Below are 14044 nucleotides of genomic sequence, written 5' to 3'. Positions count from 1 at the left end.
CTGTAACGCGTTTGCTCAGTACTGCTCTGGTTTACAACTCCCTATAGCCTGAGAATATTTGTGTATGCAAATCGCCTATCGACTTGCGAACGTCCCTCTCTTACATCAATCTTGCACAGAACCCAGTACATGAGTCCCGGCCGTGCAAATCTAAGCTAATTCATGTTGCTGAGAGCAGCTGATCACATATACACAACTCAAACACCAAAGCTATTTAGACAGGTATGATGATCTTGGCTCCCCCATCAGCTCTCTTTAAATCCACCGACCATCCCTTCGTCTCATCCACAGTCGCCTTCAAATCCTCAATCCTAAGATTCAGCAACTCAACCGCATCCAAACCCATAGGCAACCGCTTTGGTATCTTTCCTCCCTGTACGACCTCATACAGAGTCCGCGTGAACTTGTCCGCGTCTCCTTCCAAAACCACACCCTCAAACATCTGACGCAATTTGGAACTCGCAAAGGACTCATCAGCGTATGCTGGATGCTGCGGTAATACCACTGCCCCATTCGCTCCGTTTGTCTGGAATGCTCCGGGTTCGATGATGCAGATCTGTTTTCTTGCCGTGAGTGCAACTTCATTGGTGAAGAGAACAACGTACATTTATGTTCCAGGAAGCCGACAGCTCTTTCGCGAGACCATCTGAGAACCCCTCCAGCGCTGTACATCAAATCAACCATCAGCTCTTCCTACTTTACACGCATCAAGATTCTTACCATGTTTGCTGCAAACCCAGGTCAGCATCATCCCAGCCGACATCGGATTCAAACCCCACTCACGTCGCAGCATAATAACTCAACCCAGGGAGCGCACTGAACCCAGCAACCGAACTGTTTTGAAGAATCATCCCCCCCTTGCCCGGTTCATTCACCTCCCTAAAAAACTTCACCGCAGCACGACTAACGTATGTCGCCCCCCAAAAGTTTGTCTCGAAAAGCTCACGCGCTTTATCATCGGGCGTGCCTTCGATTTCCGTGATAATTCCGTATCCCGCATTGTTGAACACTACGTCTAGCCGTCCGAACGCCGAACGCGTGCGCGCAAATGCTTCGTCGATGTCTTCTTGCTTCGTGACATCGACTTTGAGCACGAGGAGCTTGTCTGCTGAGTATCGGGCTGCGAGATCGGATAGGACTTGCGGTTTACGGAGGGTTGCTACTACGATGTCACCTTGGTTGAGTGCGTACTCTGTCATGGATCTTCCGAATCCTGAGGACGTCCCCGTTACTGTACACGGTGGTTAGTATTAGCCAAATTGCTAGTGAGTAGAGGAAACACTTACTGAGCCAGACTTTGGGAGGTGACATTGTAGCTTGTTGACGAAATAATGGTTCCTCTGCCCTGTGGCTTTTATGCCATCCTATGGTCCACCAGGAATACCGGTCGGAAACATCTGTAAGATCGGTCAATGCGTCAGAGAGCTGACAGATCCACAGTTCGTATGCACCAGTCACTTCGGCATCCTTGTTATGAATCATTCTCCCAACACTCGTTATCTCTGCTTCATTGAGTTTCAAAGAGCTGACAGATCAACAGTTCATCTTCGGCACTTTTAAAGAACTCCATATAGTCAATACTTGGTACTCGTCATCTACTCGACTCATTACTGTACTCCGCAAGTCTCGGAATATACATGACTAACGCTCTTCGGCTCCGATTCCTGGTCAAGATTAGCTGACCACCTCGAAGTGAGTCACACATGGACGTAATACTGGCTTCAACTCCAGGATGAACTTCGACATTCACCATCAACAAGAAAATGCAATGTTGGAGATACTGTATAGATATCATACTTGCGTAGGCTGCGCTCGAGTCACGGACGAAGCTGTCTTCAATGATAGTTCTGTAACTAGGTGAGTGGATCACAGACTAGGAAAAAGGAGACGCAATGGTTAAATCATTTGATGCAGGAGCGGAGCACGTTGGTGCAGAGGTGCTCGATTAGCAGCTCGGTACATTGGCAACAAGGAGAGACTAGTGGGTTGGAGGCCGCAATTGTCCACAGCTTGACACGAGCTTGCGGACTAGCTGTCAATAGTCGAGAGCTTCTCACCTCAAATAGTAGGGAACTACGTCAACGTCGAAAATAGATGGTACAAAGACAAGTCATAGTATGAATATTTGTTGTACATAGGTAGGAGGTATTAGGTTGGGCTTGAGCAGTCTAGCAACGGCAACAACCTCTACATCTAACGAAAACGTGCCGAGGCAGAATTGTTATACACATGCGCCATCGTTCGTCCAGTCACCGGAAGTGCCTAAGGATCATCCCAAATAGCGTCAGCGTCACCAGCAGCGTCACCAGAAACCTTCACTTACCGTCCGGAATATCATTTTCCGACCACCAATTTGCAGTCCAGAGGTCCCCGCTATTATACATTAGGTTCTAATCCACGAGTGCAAATCAACTTGCACACGCACCCATAAGTGACTTCGTCGCCTCCAACATACTAAGTGGAGTGATTAGACTCCCAGAATTGTGCAATATGTAATTGAACTTACAGCAACACCGGTTTGCCATGCTGCCACACCAGTGCAGGAAGCAGTCCCAGATGTTGTTGTGGGAGAAGGACTTGACGTTGTGCTGGTGCTCGTTGTGGCAGTAGTCGGCGCAGTCGTGGTCATGGTCGTAGTCGTAGTCGTCGGCGGAGGGGCAGACACAACGCCTAGCAGTGAATCCTTGACAGAAATGTCGTATCTACCATTTGCTGAAGTTTAAGTTCAGTCATAAGCGCATACAGGCAGTATAGCCACTTTACCGTACGCCTGAGACGCGTCCCACAGCATGACGCCTCCGAAAGATGAATATTGGGCCATTGTTTGCTGGATGATTGGGGTAAACGTCGATGGACTGACATATCCGGATCCGGCTGCACTCGTTGATGCTGGGGCACCAATGTAGACTTTGACATTTGAATTGGGGGATACTGTCTCTGCCCAGTTGTCCCTGCGCTTTGGTCAGGCCAATAAAACTTCGGCCAATCGAACGAGGTTACATACCATGTACTAAAGTCCCAATCCTACGCCGGCTCGCATTGTTAGCCAATTATAACAATCGGTCTTTGGGCTGCTCACATTCGTGTCGTTGTAATTCGTCAATTCGCAATAGTTGTTATCTAGAAGCGTGTGAGACATAGAGACTCAAGCTAAAAATATCACCCACAAAACTGGACATATACAGCGTCAAATCCAAACTGATCCAGAGTAGTACCAATGTAGGCATCGGGGTAAGGACATTGAGGTGCTAGTAAATCTCACAGTATCAGTAACGGTCGTCGTGTGATGCATCGGAAACCGAACCCGCAGTGATGTAGTACCTTTAAGGGCTGTTAGAAAGCAAATAAAAAGCCTGTGGAACAACATACGGCTTACTGCCACCGTCCATCAAGGTACGAAGGGCAGACAAGAAAGATACAAATCCAGTCTGAGAGCCACCTTCGATGTCCATATCAATGCTGGATTTGGAGTCAGATCGCACATTTCTTAAGGGGTTGATGCATTATTACCCATCCAAAACAGCGGACCCGAAAGGACGCATGCTGCTCGAACCTCCCAGGAAAAGATCCCAGATTGTCTGGGCATATGCCGTTGCTTCGGTGTCATTTGTAAAGCCGATAGAACCTGTTGCTCCTCCCAATGACATCGTTACGATTTTTCCGGCAGCTTGACAAAACTCGATACTTGATGCGAGGAATGAGCAATTGAGGAGGTTCGTCCCTGGAAAAACAGGATCATCGGCTGTGTTGCAAGTCTGCAGCCGGGTTAGACAGGTATGGACAATCAGAAATGAGAACTTGCGTTTCCAAGGTCGATGGACGGGAGATTGCCTGTTGAGTAGAACTCGTCTAGAAAGGCTACCGGGAAGGTGTCGATCACGGTATCCTGCGATTAAGACGTGAGGTAAATTTTCCAGTATAATATGGGAATAAGCTAACATTGCAATAGTAAGAGATCGGCTGCTGCCAATTTGCAGTATCGGTTGGATTCACAGCTCCATACGAGTTCTGACCCCAGTACCTGCAAACCGTAGGTCGTCGGAAACGGATATGTATCTTGTGTTCGTGATCCACTCACACAGCCAGCTAGTCAAAGTTGTCAATCATGCATCAAGAAAGAGGAAGGCTAACTGACATTCTGGTTCGATGACATGTCGAACGCTGCAGTAGTGCGGGTAACGAAATGGAGAAACAGCACACATGTCAGGGGGGATTTGGAAAACATCGCAATGATTCCTGTTGCAGTAGAACAGTGACAGGACGGGGGTCAATGGCCGACAACATATTATTGCGCAGCACCACTTTCTCTTTATGCAACACGGAATGCAGATGAGAATACGGAAAGGGTCACGCTTCATGGTAGTTCGACTGTAATGATTGTACCCGCCATATCAGCGATGAACAACTCAGCTGAACCATTCGGGGTAGCTGAGTCGTGCTCATACAGAGTGATTCGCATGGCAATTGGATGGATATGGAGTTCTGGTTAACCATCCATGTGATACGACCAGACGAGACCACGAACAACTGGAGCCATGTTGTAGCCAAGTGAGTGTCCAATAGGGGCCACCTGCTAAATTTTCGTTACCTCTGCGATATCCAAGAATATACCATGTAGCACTTGATGCGCCCTTGCTTCGACTATGGTACTGGAGGAGTGGCTTCCACGGTGCTTAGATAAGGGATTTATTTTCCAGTGAATTCCCCTAAGAATATACGAGGTGATGGCGACGTACCTCGGGGAATCCATAGGCCCTGTTCGTCACGTCGTAACTTAGTAGATTGGGACCGTCAACTGGTCGTCAGAGCCAGGTATATCAACCCTAGTAATTTCCGTATCGGCAAACCAGAAACCACTACAAGTTGAACATTTGAGGTACATGATATGCCCACGAAATTCTTCCGATGCGTATCGAGATCCGATGAATACTCCAATAGGTCCCATAATGGAAGCATATGTAGAGGTGTTGGGGGAACACCTAGTCAGCATCAAAATAAATTTCTCGGACTGCTCAATTGGGCTGAGCGCCGAGTACTTGATGAAGTCGATGTATATCGGGAAGCCGAATCAAAAAACCACCAGGAACTACCTCTAAAGGCCAGCGTGGTCGTGCTGGTCGAGCGCGATTCACAGCGCATGAGCTGGGTGAAGCTCTTAGCACCTGGATCTACTTAGGTCTGTTCCAAAAATTCCCGGTAACAGGAGCCTGGTCATGGCTGAAGATCTCAAACTGATAGATCGACTTATCCCTGTCCCACTGTCCCACCCATCGGATGAGCCTGAGAGTCTGGAGGACATCTCTGGAATGGCCGGTTTGGGTCACAGCAGGCCAATCGTGAGTATGAAAGTCACTGTGTGCATCACGCCTGTTCGCTGCAACTTACTTCCATGGATGTCGGGAGCCTGTTAAAAGCACATGATGTCTCACCGCAGCCCGCACAATCAAGAACGATGCCAATTACCGATGGACACAGAAAGAAGCTGACAAGATCTGGAAAGGTGCTGGGTTGATGGCCAAATCTCTGAGTCAAGTAAGTACCTGTTTGTCTCGCCAAACAACAACTTACTCATCATTCTGTTCCCGCTACCTCAGTTGGGTGGATGGATGTATATTTGTAGACCGTTCAAATCGAAAAAGCGTGGTTTTGCATGCCGGAAATATAAAGCGACATCTTCCCATGTCTTCCAACTGGAACGACCGCGTGGGCTTGATTACAGTGTGTTGGCATACGAAACTACAGTATGAGTTTTTGAAAAACTCAGTTTCACAGCTCGCTGGTATTACTGGGACTTTTGGCATCCAGATTAGGCAAAGTGATGTGATCGGATCCGTACGTTTGACCGTATTTGGATGCAAAAGTCCCGGCGGCGTGGCTGAGTTTTTCAAAAACTTATGCTGCAGTTTCATACACACCACAGTCCTTCTTCGTCACGGTCATCGTGTCGTCTATATATGCTTGAGGGCCTAAATATATCTACCGCGCGAGATGACTCTTCTGCAGATTCGCTACTCTCTATGTCCTTCTTGAATTCGGGCCCTTGTCACTTTGGTCGATGGCGACGTTCAGTTCTCTACCGAATTTCTATTCGACCTTCGCCGGGTCACGACTCCTTACCGACCACAGTCGCTTTGGGTCGTGACCGATTCGCTTCTCGTCACAATACTCTGGTCAGTCATCCTGAAGTATGGTTGCTGTTGTGCGAGTGGGTGCTGACGAAAGTTATGGTTCGTTGTTTTTTTTGGTCGGTTGATTCTCATGTTTTTAGAATGTAACGGCGTGGCTGATAGTAAATCGTCAGTCAAGCTTCCAGAGCAAGTTGTTTGTCGGCGGATCTTGTCATTGCTGAGGATATGTCAGTGGCTCATTAGCAAATATCTGTTCATTGCTTTATCGGACGAGGATGCTTCAGTGACTGACGAAGGAAATCTTCGTGGCATCCAAAAATACTTGCTTCGATCAAAGGAACAGATATAATCCCTACGACTGACCAAAGAAGACTAAAAGCATGCGATGGTAGTATATCAAGATCGTCATCGTGATACGTTCCCCAAATTTAGTCGCTCCCTCGCCCTCGATTACTATGACCCTAGTCTCCAATCACCCCAGATGGGGTTCGTTGATCAACTAAACAAGTCATATCCAGCTACTTTGTAGGCTCATAAATAGCCAGTCTGTATCTAACTTCGGCTGCGATTTCGCAGTTGCCGCGGCTAATGTATGATTGGGGTGAACAAGTTAGTATTTTTGAGTGAACCGTACATCTTAAAGTAGGTTGACTGTTTATGCAGTGGCTGATGACTCGAAAAATGGCAGCCGCCTGCAACCAGCTAGACGACTCGGTCAGCAAATTCGAACTTTGCTTAAGGAACTCGGGTGGCACAAAGACCTGTCATCCATGCTGAATGCTACAATGTGATTAAGGCGTAGATTCCCATGAATGAGGTGGACTAACTTGATTTGTTTGAGTGTTTCGCTTCGGTTCTCACATTGCTCTTCACAGCCGGAGTACCTTATGCAACTTCAAATTCTATCGGCTCCTATATCTAACAAAACTAACTCCGACCTCAGCGTCAGTCACGGTTGCCCATCCAGCCCTCGATGGATCCGACCTCTCTCGGCGGTGGCCTGCCTTTTCACGTGGAGTCAACTACTCAACTTGGAACAGCCAAACTTTCAAGAATTAAGTACTCACATCTGATGCAATAAACCATAGCTCGTGCGGCCTCCAATCCATGTTGCTTATTCGCGAGTGAGCGATCTCAGGTTGCAAGGCCGAGCATGCTGACGCTGTCCAAGTCTAACTTCGAGGTAAGACCCAGTCAAGAGCGGAACTTCAAGCACAAAACTGGGACTCGGAGACGACACAAATTCACCAGTCGCAGGTTGATCTGGTGGTATCATCACTGTAGGATTTCCAATGCACAGTGACGTCGGTTCGACCATTTAAGAAGGCCACGATCCTGAATGGGTAATTCCTACTGTAAGTTTTGGGCAGGAGATAGGCACGGCGAGACACTCGTGGCGTCAAAATAGTAGCCAGTGACTCGGACAGCAAGGAAGAACTGCAACAGAACTTACTCGTTTGGAGATCTTCGGTAAAGCGGATCGTCTCTATGAAATTTCGACGCGAACTTGACACTAGTGAGTTCTCATGGAGCCACGTCTAGAGATATCGAGTTGCTGTGGAGCATCATGTTGCTCCGTTGGACGCATAGCAGATGCATATTTTGAACCATGGCGGTGTTGGCAGAACCCGAGAGCTTTCTCAAGCGAGTGAAGGCAGTTGAACTTGTCTGGCAAAACTGGCTGTGCTTGGCCCACGGCAAAACCGCCCGAAGGGAGGGTGGCGGCAGAGCGCGGCAGAACTTCAGGCTATCCGTCTTGCGGGGATGTAGTTTAGATCTGACAGCACAAATCGAATTCAATAGAACAAGAAAACTGATGTTTCTAATAAGTAAGACGGTGCATGCTGGACATCACCGTTGCTACCGAGACTGCACAGGATCTTGAAGCATACTTTCGCGTGAGCACCTCCGCTCTCGACCGAGCCTCGTGATAGATGACCTTCTCGCTGGTCAAGAGGGCATCTCGCCTGACAACGTTGCTGCTGAATTTGCGGCTCTCAAGGAATTGAAGAGGACCAAAGAAGATGAGGGCTTTGATGAAGTTGAAGTGCTCGAGGGAAATACTTTTGATTTTGGCGACTTGGATCGGGTCGAACAAGGAATGATTCCGCAGGTTATTCTAGATAAGGTTAAGGTGGTTAATTACAATAGTGAAGATGACGAATGGGATGAGGCAACATTAATATCATCGTTAGGAATGTCATACAGTCTATATGACCTAGAGTTCTGCCACCACGGCAAAACAACCAATTTCACCAGTTCTTCCGGTTATAACTAGAAGAACGGCAAGTAGTTCTGCACCATACACTAGTTTTGGGGCTGACACCCCTTTACTGCCTGTATATAAAAGCAAAGCGATAACTTTCAATTCAATAACAAAGAACATCATCCTGAAGCACAGCAATGAAGCTCATCTCACTCACCGCTATGATCATATCTGCCGCAGTACTGGTGGCTGCTGGCGGTCCATGCTACACGCCTGGTGAATACCTTCAGCATACTTGTATTTTGATCTCAGACTGCGTACTTACGGGCGCCTGCAGGATATTGGGAGTGCGGAAATCTCAAGGATTATAATGGGGGCAATGCGTTTTTGTTTTACTGTTCGCCACCTGGTTATATCTCAAACATTCAAGATTGCAGCTGTGTGAATTGCTGTTCCAGTCGTTGGTGGGCACACCAGTTGCACATAAGAGAGCCATGTTAATGATGAGTTACAGCTGTCTCTGGAGAGTGGTACCCGCCATAGTAGGAGTGAGTTCTGTAGAAAATAAATCACATACTGTCTGTAATTTTTAATTTTTTTGCGCGGAAATCATATCAGGTGCTGTTCCGATGCTATCATCATGTCTCCCGGCGGGCCGGTCCGACTACTTTGAACATCACCAAAACTTCAAAACCTAGATATGCCCTGATTAGGCTGATGCTGTCCTGGGTGACGCCGTTGCGATGTTGATTGGCAGGCAGTGCCAGGCACGCGATCGTGATGACGTAGCTGGCGAAGTAGCACACTGTAGTATACCATCATTATATGTACCTACTATCCACATTATAATGCGCTGTTGTTATGTCTGTACTGTGAGATTCCCTTCTCAATCTGAACACTGTGTGATATTCCCTACCAATGCCATTCAAATTTTCCTGGTAGGCCTTCCATGCAGTGCTGACCAAAATGAAAGGTTTAAAAACTTCTTGATCATCTCAAGCATTGTTTGGATACTCCTGCCAGTATGATATTGTCTGATATTCACTGAACTACACAGGAAAATCATAATGCTCCATACCCCTCTTGTGTGAGAATGTCGTCATCAAGCTCCTCTCCCTCATCAGCCCTAATTTGATCTTCTTTGTCCTCCAAGCTGTCATCCTCAGTGTCCTCGTCCTCTGAGCCATCCTCCAAGTTATCATTCTTGTCCTCCAAGTCATCATTGTCATCCTCAGTGGTTTCGTCATTGTTGTCCTCATCAAATTGCAAGTCTTCATCATCATCAACCTCAACCACAATACCATCTTTTTGCAAGAATTCATCCCAGTCTCATGTGATCTGATGACCAACACCACCTCCATGGAATCGCATGAACATGTCGTGATCAATGAAACTATTACTTTAAATCAGTCTATAGCAATACAATTTAGAATGAAAATACATACTGATTAATGTAGAAATATAAAAAATCTTGATCATGATCTTCTGCTGGACACACAAATGAAGGGGCAAGTCTGGTGTCAGTGCACCCATATTCAAATGCTGGAATCAAATGAACAGCACAGATCACTTGATCTGGGTCAACAAACCCAAAGCTATCTGGCTTGTTGCACCTGAAAAAACCAATGAGATGGAGCTGTTTTGCTGACCAACTGGCTTTGAAAGGCATGTCTTGGCCAAACCAGCGCACAAACACTACATCCATGCATGTTGGTGTTCATGCATTACTACCAGCGCCCAGACCATAATACCAAACATTTACATGGAAAATCTTGACCACTTGAGCATACCAGTATGGGTGTTGATCATTGTCATTCTTGTGTGATAATACCATAATGTCTGCATGAGTCTGTGGATTAATTGAGTCTTGTTCTCTGAAGGTCATAAGTGGTGTAGTTGATCTGTAAGATGCTGTGTTCGAAAAGCTGGTTGTTTGCAAAAACAATCTGGCTCCTGTCATTGTTGGAGAAATCCTGCTCATCCCCTGAATAGTCAATGCCACGAATTCGACCCAACAAATGGTCTTTGAGGCGTGGTATGAAGTTCTGAGCATTGGGTTAGTACAATGATTTCAAGAACATCATATGAACTTACCTTGATTGCTGGATCTCCTATGAGCTCACTGAGCCATGCTGTCATATCATAAGAGCTTCTTGCATATTTTGAGATATGGTAATGCAAGGCAGGAGATGTGTGCTCGCATGGTGCCTGTTGCAATGGAGGTTGCACTATTTCCTCTTGTCATTTGTTGATTTTAGTGATAATTTGCTCTTGAGCTTCAAGGTGAGTCATAGTGGCAACCATTGTCTGGTTTTTGGGTGTTCTAGGGTACCAGTGCTTGGCCTGTTTGTGCTCCAGTTCTCCCTAATGATTAAATGAACAACATTGAAAATATATACTTACTGGCTGTGTACTGTAGTTGTCTGTGGTACCAGTGCATCGAATTGTATCTGCATAATCTCTGAGTGCATGAAACTTATAAGTCGAAAGGTTGAGAGACTTGAATTTCAGGCCAGCTCTCCTCTCTCCATTTGTAGGTACCTGCGGCTGTTTAGCAGCTAGTTGTGACTCTTGCTGTCCTCATGCTGCATATTTGTGAGGGAGCTCAGTAGTATAGTAGTGACTGCATGTGGTCCTGGCGAATTTTTGGACAGAATTACCAAGTATATGTAATGGTAGCTGTATCAAAAAATTTGAGTGTGTTGTCCATATGCATATGTAGTTTCACATACCCATGCCACACAGCCAGGTCAAATAACATGTTGAGCACGATGTCATTATGTTCCTTTGGCAAGAGGCCCTCGAATACAGGTATCACGCACTAGAGAGCAAAGATGTCAAACTGTGAGGAAAATTGTAAGGCTGAACAAATTACCTGTAAAAGATCCTCAGAGTCACAGGCAGTGAGTTTCTTCATGGCAGATGCATTGGTGTGAAACCAATGGATTGTCCCTCTCCTGAATGTTGACACTGCTCAGTACCTAAAATGATGGTTTAGACCTAATATGAAACATAAAAATCAAAAATCTTACCGCTCATTGAGTTTCTGAGTTGCAGTCCCACCAACAGTGTGAAGTATTTGCATGAGATGGGTGAATAAAGCCTTCCAAGATCCTATCTCAAACTCATGAAGTTGGTCAACCACCCATAGCTTGAACATATTGAAGCTGTGCCTCTCAAATTGCTTGGAAAAAGCATTCTAAACCTAATCATCAGTTACTTGCGTGATAATGTACATAGGGTACTCACATGAATCAGAACATACGATTCATCATCAAGGATTGCTTTGACATGCGCACCATCAACCAGGACTCCAAGCTGGAAAATTAATGCCCAGGCTTCTTCAACATGCTGTTGCTGTGTTACATTGTCAATGCGCTCACATGTAACCCAACACCTCATATTGAGCTTCAACCTCATCTTGCAAACATCTGTCTTTTTCACCAGACAGTGAGGACATGGGCACTGCCCAAGGAATTTGATAGTTGCCAGTAGGATCCTAGATAATATGTCAGTGTCTCGTGCTTCATACTTAATATCAGACATGTACTTACTTTTCAGGATAATCAGTGGAATAAGAGAAAAAACAGGGAAATACTCACCACATGATCCCATCAGAGCACTGGATTACTAATCCATGCTCATATGCTTCCATAAACTTTCCATCCAGGATTAAGTTCCATATAGCATGCATCAACTCCTGTTTCAGATGGGTATGCACTGTGGCTGTTGTTGCCTCACCAAATATATCAATATAAACCTCCTGGATATCCTTAGGAAGCTGAAAAATAGTGAGTAAGCAAAATGATGGGACATGTAGGTATATGTACCATAGGAATATATGCCAAATGATGGCACACTTGAGCAGTTGGCTTCCCTTGTGTGTACTTGGACTGGTTACCAAAATACACATAAAATGGCTAAAGAGATGCATCTCCAAAGTTAGCCAGGTGTGTTGCATCTGACCAAACCATGACTGAGGCAACAACATGCTCAAGTTTGTCTCCAGGCTCATGTGGGAGGGAGTTGATTTCTGTGTAAACTTCAAGCATGGCAGGGGAGGAATAAGACTTGGAAAAAACTTTGATATTGCGATTATCGGGGGTCTTCCAATATTGTTGGAATGGTGTCATGTTGAAGGTTTTTGAGACCTCATTTTCAAACACATGTGTGATCAGATCAGTAAGGCAGTGGTGATGAACACCTGGAATTTTGAGCTCTGGTGCATCATTTTCTGATTTTAACATCTCTCTTTCTTTTGGTAAGCGTATCTTGACAGTTGATTGGCACTATCCATACTCTTCTCAAAAAGGGTTGGCTTTATTCTTGAGGTATTCATCCAACCACCTAAGCTTGTGTGTGTGATTCAAGCTGCCAAGGTCTTCCAGTCTGAAAAAAGGGTCCTTGAGGAATTGCACAAGATGATCCCACTCATCATTGGACTTCTCATTCATTCCAGTATACTGCCATGCCATCAAAATACCTGCTGAAGGGTTTGTAAATGCTTCAAAAAGCTGATCAGAGGTAATCTCAGGTGAAGGAAGTCCTGGATGAACACCTGAGTTAATGCACTCCCCATCTAATGTGGGAGCATCAGTGGCACCCTCCAGGGTTAAGTTGGCTTTGGGGGCTAGAGTTGGACACATGGGATATCTGCGATAAAGACCCATAGTGTCAGGTTCAGTTGTTAAGAACCATGTTGCTCAAAAGAGAGAGAGACTGACTCAGAGGGGCTTGGCCTCAGCTCATATGCTGTGCCCCTTACCTGAGTATGTGCCCTTCATTTCATATGAGGTCCAATGATGGTCCAACAAAGTCCAGAGGACTTCCAGAGGCTGGCTACTCTGGTGGAGAGTGCAGGAGGACTTCTGGAGGAGCATGGGAAATGTCTGGAGGAGTGCAGGAGAGTTCTGGAGGAATGCAGGAAGTGCTCAGGAGAGTTCCCACTGCAAGGTAATACTTCTACAGGAAACAGGATGGAAGGATAGGAGGTCTGAAGGTCTGGAGGACAGGAGGACAGGAGGACAGGAGGACAGGAGGACAGGAGGACAGGAGGACAGGAGGACAGGAGGACAGGAGGACAGGAGGACAGGAGGACAGGAGGACAGGAGGACAGGAGGACAGGAGGACAGGAGGACAGGAGGACAGGAGGACAGGATGTCTGAAGGATAGGAGGATAGGATGTCTGAGGGTTAGGAGGACAGAATGTCTGAAGGTACGGAGGGTGGAATGTCCGAAGGACAGGATGCCCGGAGGTATGAGGGATGGGAGGTCCGGAGGTCTGGAAGGAATAGGGGCTACATTGGACTTTGTCCGATATAGAAGCAAACAGAGGTAGACTACCCTAATGTAGAGTCGGAGAGACAGGGATTGGACCTAAGTCCGGAAAGAGGGTAAGTGCTGGAAAGGCAGAGCTCCAGCCTAGGGAATCAATCCCTAGGCCTGATGGGTAGGACAGACTTAGGTAGACCAAAGTCTGAGAGAGGATTGGGCAAGTCTAAGTTGATATTCAAACTGAGGAACTACAGGAGTATCTACAAGGGTTATATACTGGACAACATCTGAGGGGATCAGTAAGCAAAGGAGCAAAGCTATGTACAAGCATGTGGAAACACATTAGTAAGTAAGATGGAACATAACTAAATGAACTCGGAGATGAAGACTTGTACAAGGATCAATAAGCAAGACAGAAGAAGAGGTAACCGAAAGC

General features: G+C 46.3%; 4 protein-coding genes across 4 annotated transcripts; 1 reads left to right on the top strand and 3 right to left on the bottom strand.

Annotated features, from left to right (window-relative positions):
* Positions 1–13: 13 nt before the first annotated feature.
* On the bottom strand, positions 14–1738 carry BJ212DRAFT_1348998 (uncharacterized protein). Its single transcript, XM_041335445.1, has 8 exons — positions 1452–1738; positions 1287–1397; positions 784–1231; positions 721–728; positions 606–664; positions 290–556; positions 120–220; positions 14–62 (listed from the first exon to the last, which is right to left on the bottom strand). Exons 1-7 carry the CDS (start codon positions 1480–1482, stop codon positions 215–217), a joined length of 930 nt encoding a protein of 309 aa, XP_041194202.1. The 5' UTR covers positions 1483–1738; the 3' UTR covers positions 14–62; positions 120–214.
* A 483-nt stretch (positions 1739–2221) lies between these two features.
* Positions 2222–4153, bottom strand: BJ212DRAFT_1479969 (glycoside hydrolase family 18 protein; the record flags this gene model as incomplete). Its single annotated transcript, XM_041339981.1, has 15 exons — positions 2222–2262; positions 2324–2373; positions 2426–2454; positions 2507–2712; positions 2764–2951; positions 3005–3024; positions 3080–3120; positions 3168–3248; positions 3305–3321; positions 3370–3459; positions 3511–3742; positions 3799–3886; positions 3940–4021; positions 4079–4086; positions 4136–4153. The coding sequence occupies 15 exons, from the start codon at positions 4151–4153 to the stop codon at positions 2222–2224; spliced, it is 1191 nt and encodes a 396-aa protein (XP_041194201.1).
* A 3991-nt stretch (positions 4154–8144) lies between these two features.
* On the top strand, positions 8145–8904 carry BJ212DRAFT_1348977 (uncharacterized protein; the record flags this gene model as incomplete). Its single annotated transcript, XM_041335444.1, has 2 exons — positions 8145–8610; positions 8672–8904. Coding segments are annotated over exons 1-2 (229 nt in total), but the record flags the coding sequence as incomplete, so codon positions are not given.
* A 3734-nt stretch (positions 8905–12638) lies between these two features.
* Positions 12639–13022, bottom strand: BJ212DRAFT_1269392 (uncharacterized protein; the record flags this gene model as incomplete). Its single annotated transcript, XM_041330807.1, has 1 exon — positions 12639–13022. A coding segment is annotated over one exon (384 nt), but the record flags the coding sequence as incomplete, so codon positions are not given.
* Positions 13023–14044: the final 1022 nt, after the last annotated feature.

This window comes from Suillus subaureus (assembly GCF_016647635.1).
Source record: "Suillus subaureus strain MN1 chromosome Unknown BJ212scaffold_12, whole genome shotgun sequence".
Lineage (NCBI taxonomy): Eukaryota > Fungi > Basidiomycota > Agaricomycetes > Boletales > Suillaceae > Suillus > Suillus subaureus.
This window is presented reverse-complemented; position numbering and strand designations above follow the sequence as displayed.

Coding starts and splice junctions, on each gene's coding strand:
- BJ212DRAFT_1348998 (XM_041335445.1), bottom strand. CDS start 1,482: ATGATTCATAACAAGGATGCCGAAGTGACTG. Junction 1,232..1,286: donor ACCTCCCAAAGTCTGGCTCA/GTAAGTGTTTCC, acceptor CACCGTGTACAG/TAACGGGGACGTCCTCAGGA. Junction 557..605: donor CGGCTTCCTGGAACATAAAT/GTACGTTGTTCT, acceptor GCAAGAAAACAG/ATCTGCATCATCGAACCCGG.